Source organism: Melozone crissalis, unplaced genomic scaffold (assembly GCF_028551555.1).
Source record: "Melozone crissalis strain CALT ecotype California unplaced genomic scaffold, PUWL_Pcris_2 ptg000075l_1, whole genome shotgun sequence".
In the NCBI taxonomy this organism is placed as follows: Eukaryota; Metazoa; Chordata; class Aves; order Passeriformes; family Passerellidae; genus Melozone; species Melozone crissalis.
In genome coordinates, this window is record NW_026535852.1 from 61,873 (window position 1) to 85,733 (window position 23,861).

General features: G+C 44.0%; 1 protein-coding gene across 1 annotated transcript; it reads left to right on the forward strand.

The window, feature by feature from the left end:
• Nucleotides 1-1,807: 1,807 nt before the first annotated feature.
• On the forward strand, nucleotides 1,808-23,090 carry TMPRSS3 (transmembrane serine protease 3). The gene is made up of 13 exons (XM_054290067.1): nucleotides 1,808-1,825; nucleotides 3,546-3,690; nucleotides 5,267-5,377; nucleotides 6,896-7,012; nucleotides 8,366-8,489; nucleotides 9,955-10,080; nucleotides 10,756-10,799; nucleotides 13,018-13,183; nucleotides 15,498-15,667; nucleotides 17,039-17,134; nucleotides 18,246-18,388; nucleotides 19,521-19,673; nucleotides 23,070-23,090. The coding sequence occupies exons 1-13, from the start codon at nucleotides 1,808-1,810 to the stop codon at nucleotides 23,088-23,090; spliced, it is 1,434 nt and encodes a 477-aa protein (XP_054146042.1).
• Nucleotides 23,091-23,861: the final 771 nt, after the last annotated feature.

Consider the following 23,861-nt stretch of genomic DNA (forward strand, 5'->3'; position numbering starts at 1 on the left):
TGGGACTGAAGAGCTTCTCTCATCTCAGCCATATTTCAGGGACATGGGTTTTATAATGGAAAACTTTCATATCCTCCCTGGCCTCTCAGGGGCCTTGTTTCACTTACTCTCCTGTGGCTTTTTGCATCATCCTTCTCCTTCTTCCCTCCATCCTTCCCTCTATCAGGAATCTCTCTTCTAAGTGAAAACAACCCAGCCAAACTATTACTACTCTCGAGCATTCCTTGCAGCTGAACGTATGTAGCCATGATATTTTATGAAAAATCCTTTCCTTAGGAATTTTTCTTCTGAGAAGCTGGGAGGCCTCAGGAATGAAATGTAAACAATGGTTATCTGCTGCTGTGGAATGCAACAGGTGCATCTGTGATTGGTCTCATGGGGTTGTTTCTAATTAATGGCCAATCACAGTCCAGCTGTCTCAGACTCTCTGAGAGTCAGGAGCTTTTGTTATCATTCCATTCTCTGCTTTCCTTGCTAGCCTTCTGATGAAATCCTTTCTTCTATTCTTTTAGTATAGTTTTAATATAATATATATAATAAAATAATAAATCAAGCCTTCTGAAACATGGAGTCAGATCCTCGTCTCTTCCCTCATCCTGGGACCCCTGTGAACACCACCACAAACGTACATTTCCATTTTCTAGATCCCAGAGTACAACTGAGTTGATCCTTCAGCAACGTGAGATGCTGCTTTTTCACAAACCCTCTGCAAGCACATGGCAAAGGCTAAAACCAGTGAAGGAGCAAGGTGAGTCTGTGAGATCAGAGATGAAGAGATGAAAAGATGAAGAGATGAAGAGATGAAGTCTCAGGACTTTAGCTGCTCAGAGTGACCCTGAGATATGTTAGAAAGTCTCTTTTCCCAGCCTGGCAGTCAAAGAAGGAGTCAGAGGTCTTCATTTCTCAGTCTCAAGGTTGTTTATTGTATATTATTTATAAAATTCTTTCTCCTGTCCAGACAAGATCTGCTCAGCAGGACAGACAGAGGCACTCTGCCTGCCCCTGGCGTGGTGTTATGTCTTTATACTAAAAGCTACATGTACAATGTTTACAATTACTTTCCAATACCTATCATCTATGTTAGGCAGTGAGCTTCTACTCTAAATCAATCTAAAAGTGCCAACATCACAGCAGAAGATGGAGGCCAAGAAGAAGAAGGAGAAAGGCTGGACATGTCCAGATTCCTCCATCTTGCCTCCTGAATTCTCATTCTAAAAACCCCAAAAATCTATTTTTCACCCTGTGATAAATTCACTATCATTCTATTTAAACTGCTGTGGCTTGCAGGTCTTCATCTGAGGCTGGTAATTTGCTCCGTGGGTCATAACCATCAAAACCACAGGGGCACCCTGGGCTCTGTGCCAGGGTCTCTGAGCCCCCTGGCAGGGGTCCTGGCAGTCCAGTCCAGGAGAGCCAGAGGGATGTCCTGAGTTCTGACCATGAAGAGATGAAGCCCTGGGGCTGCTGCTCCCTGCCTTCCCCAGCTCTTGGTGCTCAGCACCCTCGCTTTTGGCAGAGGATGAGTGAGCGCTCACAGGGCTCCTTTGCTAAGGGTTTATGGCAAGCTTTGCAGATCCCACAGTGCTGCCTGGTGTTTTTCAGCTAATTAAAGAGCGTGCTGAATTTTTATCTGCCCCTTTCCGTAGCCATGCCATCCAGGGCCACCCGATACCCCTCTGCAGGTTGGGTTACACGGCTGTGGCCCCAATGCCGCGCGCAGCGGCCGGCTGGAAACCCTCCCTGAGCAGAGAGGCTCAGAAAACTCTGAGCTTGATAATGAAGGAGGAAAACAGTTTTGCTTTTAACTATGACTTCCCAGGAAGAGGTGAGTGAAGATTTGGGAGCATGCGATAGCCTCTGGATAAGCGAAATATCGGTGTTTGGCTTGCATGTAATTTGGTTCACAGTGATGTTTTGTTTCCTGATGGGCAAATTATGCACCAGCTAGATGGCTTTTTTGGTTTTAATATTTAACAATCATGCTGGCAGATTCTCTACAAAGTTTAATTTATGTTCAATGAAATGTAGGTGAAATTTTACCAAATGAAAGAAATAGATAAAATGAAAGAAATAATGAAATAAACCTTTATTGCTGAATGGTGAAAAAATACTCCAGGGTATTTTCCATTATAAATATAACATCACATATAAAACATGGATTCTTTGCCTAAAATGTGTCACTGTAAGCATTTTCTTGGACTGACTCTGCAAACATGCTGCTTTTGCAGCTTACCAGCCCCACTGTCTTTAACAAACCTGGACCTATTTCACATCACTCGGAGATCAAAAATCTCATTCTTTTTGCCATTGTTCAGAACCACAGTCAGAAATTAGCATTTTGAATCTATTTGCCCCAAATTCTCGTGTAGCTAACTTTCTTTTTTTCCCCTGTATAGTAAGCCATCAAAAGGTTACTGGCGTAAAATTGCCCTGAACGAGGATCCTGTCAGGTGCTGTGCTGCTGTCCTATGCATTTTAGTCTTTCTCTTGTTTTCTATTGCAATTATAGCGCAGGGGATGGAATCACAGCCCCAATGTGAATTATTAAAAATAGCTCCGGTGCTTTGACAAATCTAAACAAAAATTAACCTGAGTCTGTGGAAGGGGCTAACAGTGGGCCTGTTAGCTAAAGGAGCAAGAAGTAAGAAGAAGAAGCTGAACCGAGGAGATCGAGAGAAGAAAGATAAGAGCATTCTGCAACTGGATTTAATATTTATATTATATATATATTTTTTATATATAATATATTAATATTAATAATAATAAAATCAACCGTTAGCACCGTTTTCAACCGTTCGCAACCGTTGGCAACAGTTGGCAACACTTTATTAGTGAAAATGGCTGATACACTTTCCAGTTGTTTCCCCTCCAGTTGCAGAATGCTCTTATCTTTCTTCTCTCGATCTCCTCGGTTCAGCTTCTTCTTCTTACTTCTCGCTCCTTTAGCTAACAGGCCCGCTGTTAGCCCCTTCCACAATTACATGAGTCGTTTGCTGGTAAATTAATTATAATTGCTTCTCTCATGAAAATTAGGTACAATGTATTGTTAGTGTCCAGCTCTGAGGTCCCCAGCACAGGAAGGACACGGACCTTGCTGGAGTGAACCCAGAGGAGGCCAGAAAGATTCTCAGAGGGCTGGAGCACCTCTGCTGTGAGGAGAGGCTGAGAGAGTTGGTGTTGCTCATCCTGGAGAAGAGAAGGCTCCAGACAGATCTTCTTGTGGCCTTCCAGTACTCAAAGGGGGCTGCAAGAAGGTTTAGATGAGATATTAGGAAGAAATTCTTCACTGTGAGTATGGTGAGGCCCTGGAAACAGGGTGTCCAGAGAATTTCTGTGTGCCCCTGGATCCCTGGAAGGGTCCAAGGCCAGGTTGGACAGGGCCTAGAGCAGCCTGAGATAATGGAAGGTGTCCCTGCCCATGGCAGAGGATGGATGAACTTTAAGGTCCTTACAACCCAAACCATTCTGTGAGACTCTGTGACAACATTATAATGATTATTTTCTTTCTTTTCTTCTTCTTTTTTTTTCCTCTCCTGTTGAGCCAGGTTCAAGAGACAAATCCCACTACTGGAAGTCTTGAAGTCATCTCCGTTACAGAAGATGAACCGCCAGTACCGCAAATTCAGTTTACCTTCAAAAGATTCTTCTTCATACCACAAGCAAGAGTGGACCCAAGTGCAGATGGATCTGGTAGGGACAATCCAGAGCCCTCTGACCTTTGCAATCCCAGTGGCCAAGCTGTGCTTGCCCACCCAGAGCAAGCAATCACACCGAGGAGGAGGAAACACGAGCTCCCTGCCCCAGGTGTGAGGTTTGCCAGCTAAGTGATGTGATGACATCTTGTGTCCACTTGCACACACAAGCATTTTTCACAGCCAGATTGTTCACACAGAAGGAAACATTTCCCCTCTCTTTCCAGACACATTTTTGAAAGGTTTATTTGAAATTTTGCCAGCCTGGAAATTGGTCCATTAAAAAACCTGAATATAGAATGCAGCAGCCCTGGAGGATTAGCATGTCTGTTTGCTGCTTCCCATTGGTTTCAAAATAACCACAGGTTCCAACAGAGACAGGCTGAGCTTCCAGAATGAAAATAGAGCAATTTAATTTTCCAGTTCATTAGCTGCTACAGCTGTCTAAGATTTTTGGCATACCAGACACCAAGTCCATTGCCAAAACCAGTTACTCAGCTGCTCCTGAGAGTCTCAGGAAGCTGGGATTTACCTAGAGAGTCTCTAAACCCTTGGAGACACTCCTTATCCTTGACTGATTGTATCTGCCAGTCTCAATTATAAAGCCTGAGGAATGGGGAAATGAAGAGCTGTAAGAACTAAAATTAAAGACAAGGTTCTGTCAGTTCCTGTGTGCACTCATGACCCCGTTGTGTTTGCTATTTCCCCACAGCTTGCCCTTTGTATATCAGAATACATTTGAGACAAGTGAATCACTCATTATTTTCAGCAGAATCTCTTGCTATCTTCCAGACTTGCAATATCACTAAGCAGAGGTCAGCTCTGGAGGTCAGTGGTTGGTAAACAGATCCAGCTCATGAAATGTATTCTGCAATAACTACTAATGTATATTTAAACTTTAGATGCAGCTTTTTGTACTTGAAAACTCAAGACTCGGCCTTGAGCCATCACTCAGTTCTCTTCTTGCATCTATAGCAAAACTTTGAACAAATCCCTTTTTCACAGTTTTTGAGACTAGGTAGAGGATCCTGGGGTTGGGGGTTTTTTTCCAAATTTAGCTTTCAATAATTTTCAGTTAACCTTGCTTTTAAGACCAAAGGGACCAGTGACTTTCCTCCTTCTTGTCTTGAACTTCTATTTATGAGCTGCACACAGGTTTGATTACACAGACAGAACAGGTCTGAGTTTCACTTTTATCCCAGGATTCCAGTTTTCGGCAGAGGTGCTCGTATGCTTGAAAAGCTCCCAGTGTGCGGTAGCCCATGAAAATGAGAATTTGGAGCTCACATTGCTGATGGCATTGAGGACAGGCCAGTGCTCTGCAGGGGCACAACTCAGACCCTCCCAAAGCAAATGCTCAAGGGATGTCTGAGAGCAGCAGCAGCCCCAAAGCTCTTGGAACCTTCTCATTATTCCCTGAATGAGCAAATCTAAATCCCTTCAGGTGAGGGCAGCTCACCTGAAGCATACCCAGGAGTTATTGATGACATCTAGTTTAATGTTAGATAAATATTTTTCATTGCCAGCTCAGCTGGTTTAACCTCACAGAAGCTTTCTCTCTGTCTGTTTTCTAGGAGATATTGAACCACCTTCAATGTGCCATGCTCTTGTCTCCCTTAAATACTTCCCATATATCTGTGGTTTATTCCTTGCAGTAATCCTAGCAGTTGCCATTGGCCTGGGTGGTGAGTACCATTAGTTATTTATTAAGTTCTCACTTAGCCATTCAAATACTTAATTTTTCATGAGCCTTTTACTGAGAATGGAATTAAACTGCTACTGTGGCTTGTTTGTGAAAGTAAAAAATCTTGTTGAGGTGATGGCTTTCAATTTTATTTACATGCAAGGAAAAAATAGGTCTGGCACTCCTGGGAAGATTGGTGTAATATTTACAACACTGGGGAACCTGCAGCTTCAGGAAACCTTTCTCCAGTGAAATTTTGTCAGCTCCCCTCAGGCAATGAGCTGAGTTTAGAAAACGGGGATAAAAAGGCTCCTGTGGGTAGCCCGCACCACATTTTTGTCTTGTAATTCACTTCTCCAAGTTTGCTTCCAAAGAATTAAAGAACATTCCCCTATCAAAACCAACTTCTACAAAGGAATAGAAAATGCAGAAGGAGTTTAGCTGTGGCTGGGAAGTGTGACCTGCCCAGGTGCAGGGCTTGTTGTCTCTCCTCACCTGGAATAGGGAGCAGCTTGTGGGAGGCTGAGGCATCCCCCTGCGGAGACAAATCACTGGATGTGTTCTCCAAGGGTCTCCCTAATTCCCTGCTCAGGGTCTGAGGCACCAGGCAGGAACTGACCCTCGAGTGAAACTTAAACTATGCAGAGGGAGCTGGGAGGGAGGCAGCACACACAGCAGGGCTGACTCCTCCTACGAGTCATTACTAATAAATGAATTTTAGCAACACCACGCAGCAACCTCCAGGCTGGATTTCAAAAGTTCCTGGAGTACAGATGTCAGAACCCAGGAAATTCCTCTGGCTGCCCTGGAGGGCTCAAGCCCCTGCCCAGGGGGCTCAGAGACCTTGGCACAGAGCCCCGGACCCCTGTGCCTTTGATTTAGCCCTTGGAAAAAACAATTACCAACCTTTATATGAAGAATTACAAGCCACAAAAGTTTAAGTAGAATGATAGTGAATTTATCATGGGGTGAAAAATAGATTTTTTTTGGTTTTTAGAATGGGGGTTCAGGAGGCAAGATGGAGGGATCTGGGCATGTCCAGCCTTTCTCCTTCTTCTTCTTGGCCTCCATCTTCTGCTGCGATGGTGGCACTTTTGGATTGATTTAGAGTAGAAGCTCACTGTCTAACATGGGTGATAGATATTGGAAAGTAATAATTGTAATTATTGTACACATAGTTTGTAGTATAAAAAGAAAACACCACCCTGATGGCATCAGTGTGCCTCTGGCTGTCTTGCTGAGTAGACCTTGGCTGGACAGGAGAAAGAATTTTATAGATAAGGAATAATGAACAACCTTGAGACCAAGAAATGAAGAGCTGTGACTCCTTCTTTGACTGCCAGGCTGAGAAATGAGACTTTCTAAAATATCTTGGGGTCACTGACCAGCTAGAGAACCTGAGATACAGGATCTGTCTTTTCCTTAGCAAGACTGAAATCTGGACAGATTGCAGAATGCAGAAGTGTTAAATTAAAACCCAAGTGTGTTTTCATTGCCCTGTGTTCTTTATTCCTTTCAGTCCAGTACAACTGCATTGGGAAGTTTCGCTGTCGCTCATCCTTTAAGTGCATCCAGAAATCAGCCAGGTGCAATGGTGTCTTCAACTGTAAAGAAGGGGAGGATGAGTACAGATGTGGTAATTTAATTTTGGTTATAAATCCCTCCTACCTCCTCCTGTAGAAGTGGCAAGTTATCAAGGAATGTTTGTTGTAAAGGGTTTGGGTGAGACAAGGAAGACAGACCAATGGAATATCTAAATCACCACTTCAGAGGAACAATCTCTCTGAGTACTGATTTACAGTATATGAAAAATCAAACTGCTTCTTAGATAAATGTGATGATTGCTGAATATTGTTACTGCCATTTTTGATAATCCTCTCCATTAGAAGCCCAGATGCTTTTTGACTGCTCACATTTCCTCTGCCTGAAAGGCGTAACCCCACTGCCTAATGAATGAATACAGAATACACTGAATTAACTGGCACACCATTGTGTTGTGTCAGTTGTGAAAGTTGCAAAATCCTGGTATTATCTTAAAGGATGTGGGAATGGGAGAAATCAGCCTTTTGTGCATTTGGTGCTGCAGAATTTGCTGCGTCATCTGTGAAGTGTGCAACTTATTTCTGAGTTTCTCTCTGTGGTGGTTTTGGGAATCACAGGGATGTTTTAAATGGTACTTCCCTGTTCCGTGCTATGGAAGGTGATTGTGGTGCTCACAGCCCCTGGAGGGAAAGAACACTAATTTTAATAAACAGAATAAGTGGGTTTTAGCTCAGTGCACTTGTAATCCTGGCTCCTGTACCTACAGCTAAGAAGGCAGCACAGCTTTCCCTCTGTAGGAATGACAAGAACCACAAGGTTTTGGCCCCAGCTAACCCTCTACAATGTGCTCAGCATTTGGAGAATTTTCCCCAGGAAGGCTCAAGGTGTCAGAGTCTGCTTTTCCTGTCTTCCTTTGCAATTCCATAACACTGGAATCTGGGCACATGTGGGAAAGCCCACATGCATGGCCTCCCTTCTCCCTCACAGATGTGCCCTTTCACAGGTCCAGGACAGCTGGGCACAAGTGCATCCACCTCTCTGACACAGGAGGTGCCCACCACCTTCATCCCTTACCCTGACCATGGTTTTCCTCAGAGCAAAGCACCTGCAGCTCCAGCTCACTGCAATCATCAAGACTTGCTTAAAGCTCACTGCAGGGCCAGGCAGCCTCCACCTCCTCCTGTATTAGAGCTGGCATTCCCATCAGCAAAGATTTTTCCCCCTAGCTGTCCCAGTTCAGAGTACCTTATTTCCCTTCTTTAATGAAAGGGGGGGAAAAAATAAAAAGCACAGAAAAATTCTGTCAAAGAATCCAAATGGTGCAAAAGATGAGTAGTGGCTCAGTGAGCCAGAAAGCACAAACACCACAGCGGTGTGGTGTGCCTGTTGTGTGCCTGATGTTCATCTCCACAGCTCACTGCGGCTTTTCTTGTCCTGAATCCCAAAGTCAGGCTGAGTGGGAAGAGGGCAGTGCTGCAGGTGTTCGCCCTGGGCTCCTGGCGCACCGTCTGCTCCGACGACTGGAGGGCAGAGTATGGCAACAGCACCTGCAAGCACCTGGGCTTCTCAAGGTAGGGACACCACTGCCAGCAGCTCCAGTTAGCATTTTGAACAAGCTCTGAGGTTTCTAATGAAGCCTTGTGTTGGTTTGTGCCTTAAAAATGACTTAACAATCTACCTGTGTGAGTCACATGGTTAAGGAGATTTGAGATGATGTATTTGTACATGGCAAATACCTTTTATTACTGCTATAAATCTGCAGGATGGCTAAAGAGAACGGCTTGGCTAAATCTTCCCTGTGTGATGCAGGTGCCCAAATCCTGTTTGTCACTCTAGTGGCCTGTCAGAGAGGCACTAATGTTTGTGGAGATACACAAAACTCTACAACTTTGTGAAGGTTGTAAAGCTGGTATGTTTATTACAGAGCTTTTACATTATTACATGTGGGAATCGTTCCCCTAAAATGACATGCCTACTATAGGGGACTTCAGGTCTCTTTTTATCCTCTTCTCAAATACATGTGAATACAATTTCACAAGAAGTTCATACATATTAATTTTTACGAATTTCACGTGACATTTGCCGCTAGTTCTTCTTTATCAGAAAGAATTCTTAGGTCAGGTTGACCTGCTCTCACAGCAGCTTCTGTCTCTCTTTATCACTTTCTGTCTCTCCCCCCTTATCTCTATCTTTCACTGAAACAGTTTCTCTGGGCTTAGCCTTTTGCAGTCAGGCTAAATAGCTATTTTTTTTAACTACAGATTTAACTCAAAGATGTACATTTCACCTCAATCAAAATGGATTTCTGCTCTGGAGAATTTCTACTTTGTCTCACTAAGAACATATCAGCATTTCCCACTTATTTTACTTCCCCTATAGGTAAATTGTGTACACAATTCATGTCATGACATTTGATAGGCTTTAAGGTCCACCTCATAATTAGACAAGAACATGGCAAGACAGTTCTTGCTGGTTTGGTCCCATTCCTGAAAAAGCACCATTTCTTTCACAAACTTTCATAAAACTGAGAAAAATTTAAAGTTGTGATTTGGCACGATACTCTGTTATTTCTTACCATGGCATCATTCTAATTTCTCTTATAGTTAGCAGTATAAAGCTTCTTTGAATAAATTCTTGTTGCCTTTAGGATAAAATACATCTCAATTTTTCAACAAAGAAGAGAAAAAAAAATTATTCATCCTCCCTGCTGCAAAACATAACTCTAGAAAAAGGAAACAATGAGCTTGTAAGTGGCTCAGGAAATGTGCCAGCCACTTACAATGAAAAGCTTCATTATAATATTACAATTAAAATCTATTTTCACTGCCAGTTAAACACGTCTCAGCACGTGTGGCTTCCACATATGATTATGTCAAAAATACATACACGTGGTAAGGAGCATAGGGGGAGGAAATAATTACTTTTATCGAATGCCAGGATCTGATTATTGTGGTTTTCATTAGCAGAACTGGTGAATTATTTAAGCAGATTGCTGCAGTGCTCTCTGGGCAAGCTGTGTTTATGGTTTATTTGCAGTTATGTGAGCTCAGGTTACCTGCCTGTGGATGCAGTTGAGAAACAGTTCCAAAGACATTTCGTGTCCCTCGGCCACTGGCTCTCAGCTGATCAAGTGACATCCCTGCACAATGCCACCAACCTCAGGTATGCCTCAGCTGCTTCTGGAAGACACCAATCAATAGAACAGGAATTATTGATAGTTTGGGATTATTGCTGTTTTTCAGGGATGTAGTACTTTGTAAGTGTTTGGTGGTGTTACACATGCTGGCCTGAGATTCAGCAGCATCTCGCTGGAATATAAGCTGAGTCTGATCCAGGGCCCATTAAAATCAGCAAAGGCTTTCAAATGAGCTGTTTGAGATGACTGTTTGTCCCATTATGCCATTTTCACAAATGGATAGGCACCAGGCACTTCTGTTTTTCCATCATGAAGCAGTTTGTTTCAGTTTGCAGATCCTTACACGTTTCCCAGTGGGTTTATGAACCCTTTATGCTCCATTTACTCCTCCTGACAAATGCTGGTTTTTTTAGTTACCTTGCAGTGAGAGGGGAGCAATGGATCCAAAGAGATTTCAGATCTTCCCTGGTGGAAGAGTGAAGCCCTCCTCAGTAGGGCAGCATGTGGTCCTGATGGTGGCCAAGCTCCCAAATTCAGTATTCCAGTTAAAGACCCTGATTAGATTGGATGAATTCATGCCTTTGTACCTCTTTCAATATATGAGTTACTTATTGTTGTGTGCACAGGAAAATGACATAATATTGCAAAAACCCAATATATTTGTGAATTGGGACTAATGATGCATTGTCTTCTCATCTCAGGGAGGAATGCACTTCTGGCAATGTGATCATCTTAAAGTGTTTGGGTAAGAATCACAAAAAAATGAAAATAAAAGCAGAAACTCTCCTTCTTTATCCACTGCATGGCAAGAGTTGGGAGAAGCTGTGTACTCAGGGCATGCTGTACTATCAGCTTATCACACCAAAGAACAATTGTACTTTTTATGTAAAATTTGAAAGAATTTCAGAAAGTGAAAATAGGCTGGGAGGGCAGATTGGGAGTATCAGATAGCAAGAGCATTTCAGTGAGAATCTCAGTAGGAAATGTATATTTAAGGACTGTGTGTTGAGTCCATGGACTCACACTCTAATTCCAAATCTTTGGCATCTTGGCAGGAAAAGGGAAATTCTGCCTTAATTGAATTCCCATCCCACACCTCTCCATGCCACCTAGTTCTCAAATTGGGATACAAAAAATCAAATTACAACAGCAAAATCACCATGGGGGAGAGGAGATGCTTGAGCCTGTCTGTGTGGGACCCTGAGGATGAAGGAGAGCAGAGCAGGGGGGCTCTACAGTTCAGCTGTGTAGTGTTTGCTGGGTTTCCAGGACAAAGGAGGAATTGAGAATCTGACCCCATGTTCTTAGAAGGCTAATTCATCGTTATATTATATTATATTATATTATATTATATTATATTACATTACATTACATTACAATACATTATAATTATATTATACTAAAACTATACTAAAGAATAGAGAAAGGATACAGACAAAAGGCTTAACAATAATGAATAATAAAAACTCGTGACTGACTCCTCAGAGTCCAACACAGCTGATGGTGATTGGTCATTAAGTAAAAACAATTCACATTAAACCAATCAAACAATGACCAGTTGGTAAACAATCTCTAGACCACATTCCAAAGCAGCAAAACACAGGAGTAGCAAATGAGATAATATTGTTTTTTCTCTGAGGTTTCTCATCTTCCCAGGAGAAGAAATCCTGGTGAAAGGATTTTTCAGAAAATTTGACAGTGACACACCTGAGCACTGCATCTGCAGGGAAGGGAGAGACATGGAGACCCCACAAACCCCAGTCCATGAGTGACCTGCAGAGATGGGAGGGAGGAGGAGAAACCCTTGGGATGTGGCCAGGGGGATGGGGTGGGGATGCTCCAGCTGCAGAGACCTCCCACCCTCAGCAAGGCTGGGATGAAGTTTAATAAGTCTAAGTGCTGAGTTCTACATTTTGGCCGGAAAAATCCCCTACCATATTACAAGCTGGGGACGGCATGGCTGGACAGTGTTCAGGTGGAAAGGGACCTGGGGGTGCTGGTCAACAGCCGGCTGAATATGAATGAGCCAGCAGTGTGCCTTGGTGGCCAAGAAGGCCAATGGCATCCTGGCCTGCACTGGGAATTGTGTGGCCAGCAGGAGCAGGGAGCTCATCCTTCCCCTGCACTGGGCACTGGCGAGACCACACCTCAAGTGCTGTGTCCAGTGCTGGCCCCTCAGTTTGGGAGGGATGTTGAGATGCTTGAGAGTGTCGAGAGGAGGGAACAAGGCTGGTGAGGGGCTTGGAACACAAGCCCTGTGAGGAACGTTTGAAGGAGCTGGGGTTGTTTAGGCTGGAGGCTCAGAGGTGACCTTATTGCTCTCTACACCTTCCTGAAGGGAGGCTGTAGACAGGTGGGGTCGGTCTCTTCTGTCACTATAGGACATGTTCTCAAGCTGAAGAAAAAATTGGAGTTTTTTTTCTGACTCCAACATTTATGGTTTTCCAAAAGTGACAGTGGATTGGAGGGTGACAGTGTCACCTCTTCAATGACACTGGGCAAACCAACGGTCCATCAACTTTCTCCTCCTCCATAAAGAAATGCAAAACAACGAGTTATTTACAGAAAGTGTGTGAGAAAGTTCACGACAAGAATGTCAACATCAGAAGGCCTAGAAAATCTTAAAAAGCCAGGGTGACACTCTTCCACCAGGCAGCACTGACAGAACAAGAGACAGTCTCAAGCTATGGCAGGGAAGGTATAGGTTGAATATTAAGAAAAAAATTTTTCACCAAAAGAATAATAAAGTACTAGAATGCTTTTCCCAGGGAGGTGAATCACTATCTCTGGACGTGGCACTTGGTGCTATAGTCTGGTTGAGATGTTAGGGCATAGGTTGGACTCGTCTTAGAGGTCTCTTCCAACCTCATCATTCTGTGATTCTGAGATTCTGAGAGGGGCTGAATGTGACCCAAGCCAGGACTGTGTTTCCTCTCTGCACTGTTTCCTTTGCTCCCTGGCAGCGTGTGGCACTCGGGCCAGCTACGGGCCGCGCATTGTGGGAGGCAACGCGTCGTCACCGCGGCAGTGGCCGTGGCAGGTCAGCCTGCAGTTCCAGGGCCACCACCTGTGCGGGGGCTCCGTCATCACCCCCGTCTGGATCCTCACAGCCGCCCACTGCGTCTACGAGTGAGTGCCCAAACCCCCCTGCCCAAACCCCCTGCTCGGGGGACACTCGGCCTGCTCTTCAAAATAACCCGCAGGATGCGCTGCCTTATCTGTAGCTGATGCTGTGGGGTTTTGGTTTTTATGGTTTTCATGTGTTTGTAATCCTGTAATTCTTCAGTGTGTAGCTCTAGCCTCCATTAGTGGAATATTAAGTATTTACCATTAGTATTAATACTAATATTAATATTAGCTGCTGCTTTCCCATTTTGGTCAGATAACACAATTCCTGTCCAGGCCTGGAGATCAAGGACACCTCACTGTCTTGAGCCCCAAGAAATGTAAACAAAAGTGAGGTGGGGGAGAGCAAACTTGGGGTAAATTACTTCATGACCTGAAGCTGTAATTGGAATATTAATCCCTGTGAGAAATGGTACTCACTTCCAAAATTTTAAAAGCTTTATTAAAACCGTATCAAAAATACAACAGAAGATTAAATAGAGAAAATATTACGGGGCAGGGAGCACAGGATTTTTCCCACCTGTGCTCATCTACACAATGGAGGTTTTGCCTTTTAACCCGTTAGCCCCTCCCAAAGTTCTGTCCATTGACTCCTTCTTTGCTGTCCAGTGGTGGAGTTTGCTTGCTCAAATCTTGATTGGAGGTCAGATGTTGCTATAGTAACAAGCCAACCCTCCCAAATGTCCCAAACCCAGGCCACCCCATAATAACAACACAGAGGGGGTAAAACAAAACTATAAATCTATAAAACCTCTCTGAACTGAAAAGGCAAATACATGATATTTGCCTTTTAATTGTGAGAGTCAACCATCACATTATTCATCTATCACATCCCCAATGTGCAAATGGACCAAACTTATAAAAGTGTGAAAACCTGTGACCCATTGACGATTTTGGGTGTAGCCCCTGGGGGGCTTTGTCTGCCCTAAATGTACCTGAAGGCCCTTCAATAAATATAATTGCTTTTTATTCCCTAATTCTATCTGACATCTGTTTTAAGGTAGTCCCCAAAAGGCATAATAACATTTAAGCTGTTTCTGTCTTTTTGCATGAGTCTTTATTGGAAAAAAGCTTCCCCAAGAAGTGATCTAAACCCAGGACCCCAGTTTCCAGATATTCTGACCACTCCCAGCTTCCTGGGAAAACATCTTAAAACGAGATTTAAGTGCTAGATTTGGGGTATCCTAACCTGCAATTTATGTAAATTGCACGTACAGAATTTGTATTTGGCTTCTCTGATCCACTGGAGCTCCAAAATAAATTACAGGATTCTTTTCAAGTAGACAGGATCAATCAGTGATTATTAGTCACTTGTGCTTCCTTTTTGCCCTTTGCCACTTACTCACTGCTCCTTTCTATGCAGTTGAAGAGGTCTTCAGGTGGGAAATAGATGCTAAATAGTTATTTAAACTCTGTGCAATTACAACCATATTTATAATGAGCTGTCTGGTTTTTCAGTCCTGTTTGATGCTAATAGTGCAGGAGCACCTCTTGCTCTTACAAACTCCTGACCACTTTCACTAAAGACATTTAGACAGCTAAAATGGGATTTGTCTGCCCACTATTTAAGTATCTACAACATGGATGTCTTTTTCTGAGTAAGTTCTTGTAGGATGGTTTTATACCCAGTAGAGAGAAGAGATGGATAGACAAACCCCACTCTTAGTTCCTTTTTAGAGCCTTGTGTTGTCATAAAAATAATTACATAGGAATTCAGCATTTTAGAACCTTTGTCCTTGACTTTGTCACCCCATCCCAGGTGGTTATGGTGTGTTTGAAGGGTGATGGGGGTGGGAGCTGGCAACACATCCCCCATCCCTGGAGCCTTTTCCCAGGGGAGTGAGGCCAAAAGCAGAGGAGCTGCTCATGGGCTGGAGGCTGAAGGATGTGCCAGCTCATGAACTGAGGCAGAAACACCTTCCAGAAAAGAAGCTTCTCCTTGAAAACGCCTTGCCACAGGTGCTGCTGAGGCCTGGCTGAGTGCAGGTGTGCCAGGCAGCAGCTGTGGGGTCTCACAGGAGCACAGACAGTGGGCTGATGGAAAACTCTCAGATATTTGTAGTAAGATCCATATAATTGCCCTGATAATGTACCAGTGACCCAGTGTCTTACTAAGATTAGTCACCCAATGTCTTACAAAAATTAGTTTTACATTTTAAAAAATTAGATGCAGAACATGGCCATTATTAATAGAGAGGTAAGCCAGCACAGCAGACTGGAGTTATTTGCCTGTTATATTTATAAGTTCAGGGGACAATTAGAAAAACCTGAGGGTTTTCCTGGAGGTCTGACCCTCTCTTCTACCTCTTTGTTCCAGCCTGTACCTGCCAAGCTCATGGAGTGTCCAGGTTGGTTTTGTGACCCAGCAGGACACCCAGGCTCACCCACATTCAGTGGAAAAAATCATTTACCATCGGAATTACAAACCCAAGACCATGGGGAATGACATAGCTCTGATGAAACTGGCAGCACCTCTTGTTCTCAATGGTAATTTCTCTCTGTGAGCTTTCACTTGACTTTCCCACCTCCCCAGCTAAAGCATCCCTGTCCACACAGCACCAGCAGAAACCCCCCAGCCTCAGTGTGAGCATCTCCTCTGTGCTCCATGTCCAGGCATGGACAGCAACAACGTGCTGCAAAATGTTCCCAGTGTGCTCTGGTATTGATTTACTGCAGGCATTTATTAATAGGCAAACATTAACTTTATTCTTTCTAAATATTCTTCCTATCTAAAATAAACACCCTGCCTCATTCTGCTGGAGGTCACAGAGATTTTTATCATGTCCTTTCCATGACTACTGGGGGATCCAGAAGTGTTCAAAGCTGAAAATCAAGCTTGAATTTCAAAGAGAAGAGAAGGCAATTTGAATATAATGATGATTTAAATGAAAACTACTTTTATTTTCTTGATAGGATGCTACCTGCAGTTGATACAATGAGTTGAAATAATATGTAATAATATTGTATGAATTGAAATACCTGCCAATACCTCCTAATCACTGCGAGCTGGCTGCAGAGGGGAGCTAGTGCTGTTTGACACATCTAGGCCGTCATTTTCTAAATCAATTCTCTTGTAATGGTTTAAAATTTCACTTGTAATGAAAATTAATCTTGATTTTGTTCTGTTTTATCTCTCATATTTCTGCTGATTTCTTCTGCTAATGAATAGCTCTAGGAATAAGGAATGTTAAGGGTTATTTAAGGAATAAGGAATAGTAAGGAATAATAGTGGCTCTGCACCTGAGCACAATCCCACTGTGTCCCATGCTGGGGGCTTGATTCCTTGAGCTGGGATGTGCAGAACAGAACCCCTGGGAGCTGCCCAGTTATATTTTGTATTTTCCCTCCCTTTTCTCAGCACCCATTTGTCCCTGCAAGCATCAAGCTCCGATTTTATCCCATAGAACTCCATGTCCCAGAGCACAGAGGCACCGAAACTCTGTGAGCTGATGGGTGGGAAGCAAAGAATCCAAGAATATTTTTACCCTCTCAGGGATGTGCACACCCAGCTCCTTGTCTGAACCCAGCAGCCCTGGGGCCTTTGATCTGCCCTTCTTTTTGCTCATTCTTCAGTTTATTGACCCGCTGATTCCTCCTTGTGTTGCTTCACACCCAAAACTCACTGGGCCTACCATGGGTGTTGTCTCAAACCCTCAGTGTTGCCCACAAGACAAAAAAACTTAGAAAACTGCCAGGCTATTTATGTGGGGAGTGGGTGGTGTTCATCACAAGTTCATTGCAAGCCAAATCTTCAAGTATTTCTGAAGCATGTAAACTTTTTTCTTTTTTTTTTTGCTAAATTTTATTCTCCTCTCTCTCCCTCTTTTTTTTTCTTTTTTTTTTTTTTTTCATAAATAGGTCACATTGAACCAATCTGTCTGCCCAATTTTGGTGAACATTTCCCAGCAGGGAAAATGTGTTGGGTATCAGGATGGGGAGCAACTGTGGAAGGAGGTATTTTAAATTGCCTGCTGATGATTTCACTACATGCACACATCTTACATACAGTGAATACAGGATTTGGTTGGGGCACTGTTTAATACTAAATTTTCTGGTAAAGAAGACATATTACAGAATTTTATGCACAAACTGTACTGCAAAAGTGTTGTGCAAACTCTTATCACAAGGAATGGATGGGCATCCTCTGAAACAGTTGAAAATGACACATATAAAATGTGCCCAGTGTTGTACTCAGCCTCAGTCAAACAGGTTGTGCCCTTTAGAACTCCAAGCATAGAAAGCACAGCATGAGTGCAAGAATTAACCATCCCTTTTTTTTAGAGAAAGGATATGTTTTTTTTAAGGCAGGCTGGGTGATGTAGAAATTGGATAAAACAAAACCAAAAAGAAAAGGGATTTTTTTCCCCATGAGTCATGAGTCATGTTAATCAATAATAAAAACTGAACCACCTTCATGTGAAAATGGGTGAATTGTCACCCATTAATTGTTTTTTATCACTCTTCATTCATGTCACTGAATGTGTTCCTGTTGTTCAGAGAACAAGAACAGAACATTACCTGACCCACAGATAACAGCCAAAGGTGGGGAGAAAATGAAAGCAAGGTTTGCCACATAAAATACCAGCCCTAAATTGACAATAGGCAGTGTGCAAATTTGCAGAAAGGATCTGTTCGGGTTGTGAATGAAATAAAATAAATATTTATAAAGTAAATCAGATGTTTGCAGATGATTTGTTGACTAACAGAACAGGCGATAAACTCAGAACAGGTTTTGGCACCAGTATTGAACACAATGTTCAACAAGGTTTTTGGTTTATTAGTGTCATTAATTGTCTAGTTTGAAGTGGAAATACATAATGTTCAGATTTTATTGTTATTTTATACACGGTGATAATCCCCATCTCTGCAGAGTGGATATTTGCTGTGTTCTGTAAATGATGAGACACCAAGTTGCCTTACTTTTGTCTTTCCATTTAACCATGTTTCTTTCATCCTTCCTTGCCAATTCTTTGTATATAAAACATTCTCTGTTTATAAATAGAGATTATTTTCAAGGACAGGATTTTTTTTACTGCTTTTTTTATCTTTTTTTTTTTTTTAACAGGTGACACATCTGACACCATGAATTATGCAGGTGTTCCCCTGATTTCCAATGCAATTTGCAATCACAGGGATGTCTATGGTGGGATCATAACTTCTTCAATGCTTTGTGCTGGTTTCCTGAAGGGAGGGGTGGACACCTGCCAGGTATGGAAGTTTCCCAACTGCAACTGTGCTCATTGGAAATGGAAAAACATGAGTGATAAGTTATCAGAAGGCACTCCCAGGCTTTTCTTGGGCAAACATTTGGGTTTGTGCCATTTATTCTGCTCACCACAATTATCAATCACTGACCGTGTGCATTCACACGCTACAATTTCCTTTTTATACTTCTTCTCTGGACCTTATCTGATATTTCTGAAGCCAAATTTGCTTAGGACATATTTTGCTGCATGTGCTGCAGCACGGTGCCATCCTTTCTCTGCCTTGGCTGTGACCCCTGCTCTGCACTGAATTGCACTTCCTTGCACTGTGAGCAGCCCCAGAGACCTGCAAGGTGCAGAAAGCCCATGGAGAAAAGCAGCCAGATAGGGCTGGGGAGGAATTCCTAGTGGAAGATGTCCCTGTTCCGAGCAGGAGGCTTGGATCTACTTCAATGTCCCTTCCAATCCAAACCTCTCTATGATTCTGTGAACTTCGTGTTTCCAGATTTGCTCCATCCCAATCACACTTAGGACAAAAAAAAGCAATGGCAGAGGGTGCCTAGATGTGCATTTCATCTCTTTTTTGCACACAACACCCTCAAAAAGGCACTTGGCACCAGGAGACCTGGCCAAAGGCAGCGTGCTCAGCACACAGCTCCACGTGACAGCAGGAGCCTTGCTCACCGGTGGGAATGCTTGTTCCAAATTACCTTTATTTCCAGTTGTGCTGGCTCTGATTCTTGTAGGGCAGGAAACTGCCCCAGCAAAGAAGAAATGGGAAGTTTTTAGTACTTAGATGTGAGTCCATTGAGCTGAATCTGTGTAGCAAAGTGCCTGGGAAGAGCTGGAAAAGCAGGCAGGAGCAGGCAGGGCAGGAGGTCAGATGTGAGCTTGGTGTTGTAACCTTGGGCTTAGCTCAGCTCAATAGCCAGGAGCCAGGAAAAGAAAAATATGGTCTCATTCATGTCTCAAAAGTCTCCAAGCTGTGCTGTAATGTGCTTTTCCCAGGACTCAGAACAGAGCAGAAACAAGAGATTTTGAATTGCTGGACTAAATCTCTCGCCCTACCTCCCCAAACAGACAACTCCCTCCTTTTCTGAGACACTGACATTTGTTTTAACTCTTTTTTCCCTCAGGGAGACAGTGGGGGCCCTTTAGCATGTGAAGATATGAGTGTCTGGAAGCTGGTGGGCACCACCAGCTTTGGAGTGGGCTGTGCAGAGAAGAACAAGCCAGGGGTCTACAGCAGAACCACCTCCTTCCTGGACTGGATCCACGAGCAGATGGAGGTCTGGGCTTGCTCTGGTTGTCACTTCTGCTTGTCACTTTGTGCCACACAGGGAGTTTTGGCCTGTATTCATCAGAGCTGAGCTGTGTTGTGTGGACATTGAAATTGGAGGGGGTGTTTAGGGATTGGGGCTGGGGCAGAGCAGGGTGCTGGGTTTGGTGAGGGGCTGGGGTAGAGAGGAGAGGACAGCACATCCACAGGGATGGGAATCACAGGGAAGGGGGGCTGGAGCAGAACAGGGAGCAGGGAGGTGTGGAAGGGCTGAATCAGGAGATGGGGACAAGGAAAAAGATCCTTGGGGAATATATCCGGTACAGTTCTGGTGGCCTCAAAATAGGAAGGGCATGGGAAGGTTGGAATCAAGTCCAGAGAAGGGACACAACATTGACAGGAGGACTGGAGCACCTCGCCTTTGAAGATAGGCTGGGAAAGCTGTGGTTGCTCAGCCAGAAGAAAAGGAGGTTGTGTGGAGACCTCAGAGCACCTTGCAGAGTCTGAAGAGGCTGCAGGGAAGCTGGAGAAGGACTCTGCCAGGAACTGTGGTAACAGGACAAGGAGTGATGGGTATGAACAGAAAGAGGGGAAATTGAGGTTAGACAGGAAGAAATTCTCTACTGTGAGGGTGGGGAGGCCCTGAGGTAATGGATGCCCCATCCCTGGCAGTGTCCAAGGCCAGGCTGGATCAGGCCTGGAGCAGCCTGGATAGCAGGAGATGTCCCTGCTGATGGTAGGAGGGGTTGGGATGAGGTGATTTTACCAACCCTTAACATTCTGTGATTCTGTGACCTGGTTTGAAGCCCTGGCGCTGCCACAGAGGAGCCTGGGGAGTGGAAGCTGAGCGGACCAAAGAGGGAAACGGTGTTGTCTGGAAGGAGAACAGAGACAGGGAGGTGAGGGGACACTGCAGCCACCTTCAGCTGACCCAAGGGTGGCGCAGTGACAGGAGAGCAGCTCTGCTGCTGCCAGCATCTCCCCAGGGCTGCGGAGAGGAGCTGGGTTCAGGCAGCTGAGCACAGACAGGCACTGTGCTCCTGCTGGGACTCCAGGCAGGGCTGCATTGCCTGGGCAGGGCCATCCAGAGCTATTTCAGGGACCCCAAGCTGTCCTGCCAGGCTCACAGGTGTTCCTGCAGAAGGCAAGGATCTGTAGCTCACCCTGGGTTGTATCTCCATCCCCATGGGGATGGCTCAGGTTGTACCAAGGGCACTCAGACATTTCAAGTGGCACTAGACAGGGTGTGGTATTTTCTGAGAAATGATGAATCTGACTCCATGCTCTTAGAAGGCTAATTTATTATTTTACGTTACTATATTAGACTAAGGAATACTATACTAAACTATACTAAAGAATACAGAAAGGTACAGACAGAAGGGTAAAAGATACTAATGAAAAACTTGTGACTCTCCTCCAGAGTCCCACACAGCTTGGCTGTCATTGGCTGTGACCATGTTCACAAGGGTCTTAGGATGAGGGAAGAGACAAGGATCTGACTCCATGTTTCAGAAGGCTTGATTTATTATTTTATGATATATGTTATATTAAAACTATACTAAAAGAATAGAAGGAAGGATTTAATCAGAAGGCTAGCTAAGAATAGAATAAGAAGGAATGATAACAAAGGCTTGTGTCTTGGACTCTCTGTCCGAGCCAGCTGGGCTGTGATTGGCCATTAATTAAAACAACCAAGATGGGCCAATCACAGATGCACCTGTTGCATTCGACAGCAGCAGATAATCAATGTTTACATTTTGTTCCTGAGGGCGCTCAGCTTCTCAGGAGGAAAAATCCTAAAGAAAGGATTTTTCATAAAAGATGTCTGTGACAATTGGCCAATAAGCAAAAACAATTCACATGTTGGATAAACAATCTCCAACCACATTCCAAAGCAGCAAAACACAGGAGAAGCAAATGAGATAATATTGTTTTCCTTTTTCTCTGAGGCTTCTTATCTTCCCAGGAGAAAAATCCTGGGCAAGTGGATTTTTCCAGAAAATATGACAGAGACAGACAGGGCAAGTGGAAGGCAGAAGAACCCTCCTCCAGTGCCCTGGGAGGGTTCTGGACAGGCAGAGAGCTGTGCACAGGCTTTTCATGGTGATTTTCCTGTCTTCGTGGCAAAGCCACAGTGTGTGCGTCCCTTTGTGCAGCAGCCTTGCCCTGGCAGGCCGAGCTGCTGCTCCCACACCCAGCCTGGGGGATGACATGGGAATAATGCAGGGATAGCAATGGTGCCTTTCCATATCCAATGCAGGGATAGCAATGGTGCCATTCCAGCAGCAGCAACCCAGCAATGCAGGCACCTGCTGAAACCACCCCACTTCCTCCTCAAACCAAACTGCCAATATCAGACATTCACAGACAAGCAAATGCCCAAAATAAGGTGATGTGTGCAATTTCAGCTCAGCCCACCTCTGAGTGCTGGATGACACACGCTGTTTTCACAACTTGTGTTGCACATGATGATTTGTGCTATCACGAGCCTATCTGTCACTCAAAGAAAACAGGAAACCAGAATATTTCTGAGTCTTCAAGACCTGTAATATTACTTGATTTTATTCTTCCTGAATATATCACTGTGATTTATTTGCATATACAAACATTTCAGATTAAGAGCTCATATCACATGAAATCACAGATCTCCATTATAAAGCAATCAAAGGAGAAAAAAGTGTACAGCAAAATCTTTGTTGAGCCAAGTGCTAAAATACTGGAATTTTTCAGAAGGATATCCTTCAGATGTAAGTTTATTCCCTTTGAAAGGATTTTCAGGTGCAGCATGGAAATTTGGACACTTTTTAATGGACTTTGAAGCAAATGTAAAGAAATTAGAACTTTGGAAGTGGGGCCAAGGGAATGACTTTTACCTGGCAGAGCTGTACTGGGGCACAGCCCAGATCAAACTGGAGCAGAGAAACTTTGAGGTGACCTAATTGCAGCCTTCCAGTGCCTGAAACATGGAGAGAGACTTTGACAAGGGCCTGGAGTGCCAGGGCAAGGGGCAATGGCTTTAAACCGACGGAGAGCAGATTAAAATTAGATGTTATGAATAAATTCTGCACTGGGAGGATGGGCAGGCCCTGGCACAGGGTGCCCAGAGCAGCTGTGGCTGCCCCTGGATCCCTGGCAGTGCCCAAGGCCAGGCTGGATGGGGCTCTGAGCAGCCTGGGACAGCAGAAGGTGTCCCTGCCCATGGCAGGGGAGGTTAGAATGAGATGAACTTTAAGGTCTCTTCCCACCCAAGCCATTCCATGTTTCTATGATCCCAATGGCAGAATCAGCTCCAGTAGCCCCTCAGTCCCCTTGGAGACCTGAGTGCAGTGGGAAAACCCTTCCAGAGTTTAACATGTGCCAACCCCAGCATTTGCAAATGATGCATCAATGTTTTTCTTTCCCCCAGAGAGAAGAGCTGCAGACCTGAGGGAGTGGCCCTGCTCTGGGCTCCTGAAAACCCACACCACACTCCAGCCCTGCAGAAGGACCCAGCCCACTCTTCTGGTCGCCCGCTCTGAGCTCTGGACCTTCACAGAGCACCTTTCACCATTTGTTTTTGTTACTGGCAACTGCACTTGATGCAAACTGTTGCACATTCAGCCTGGTTTGGGTGCAAGAAGCAGATGGATGATCAGCATGTGTGTTTACTGTCAGCTACAGATTTTACACAGAGAGAAAAAGCTAAGACTGATAAGCCTGAATGCTGTCACAATAAAGTTTTGCAAAAAAAAGACTAGAATAACTATAGATCAGGTTGCTCACTGTTATTTTAGTACTTACCTTCCAAGAACCAGACTACAAAAATACCTTTTTTCCTGAAAGCATTCATGTAGGTCCACAAGAGGTCTGTGCTCTGTTGCACAGGTGGCAGCAGCTTCCTTTGGATCCAAAGGCAGGCAGGGAGCAGAAGGTTGGCACTTTTGACGAGTATGTTCAACTCTTAGAAAAAATAATCTCTGAACTCAAATGTTGTATCATGTCACTGTGAACAAAATCAAATTCATAAAAATCAAATTCTTCTGTGTTTTCCTGCAGTAAATAGCTCTGAAATGAGCAACAGGTTGTAACTTGACTGGAAAAATCTGAGATTACTGAGCTTAAATGGAAGAGGAGCTTCTTTATGCCCTCTTTCCCTCCTTTTCTCTGCTAATGGGACAATACATATTCCACACCTTCTGCACCTCTTAGTGACATCAGT

Excerpts from the sequence above, each read along its gene's own strand:
- TMPRSS3 (XM_054290067.1), top strand. Across the intron at positions 13,184-15,497 it reads GCCGCCCACTGCGTCTACGA|CCTGTACCTGCCAAGCTCAT; the intron begins GTGAGTGCCCAA and ends TCTTTGTTCCAG. Across the intron at positions 19,674-23,069 it reads GGATCCACGAGCAGATGGAG|AGAGAAGAGCTGCAGACCTG; the intron begins GTCTGGGCTTGC and ends TCTTTCCCCCAG.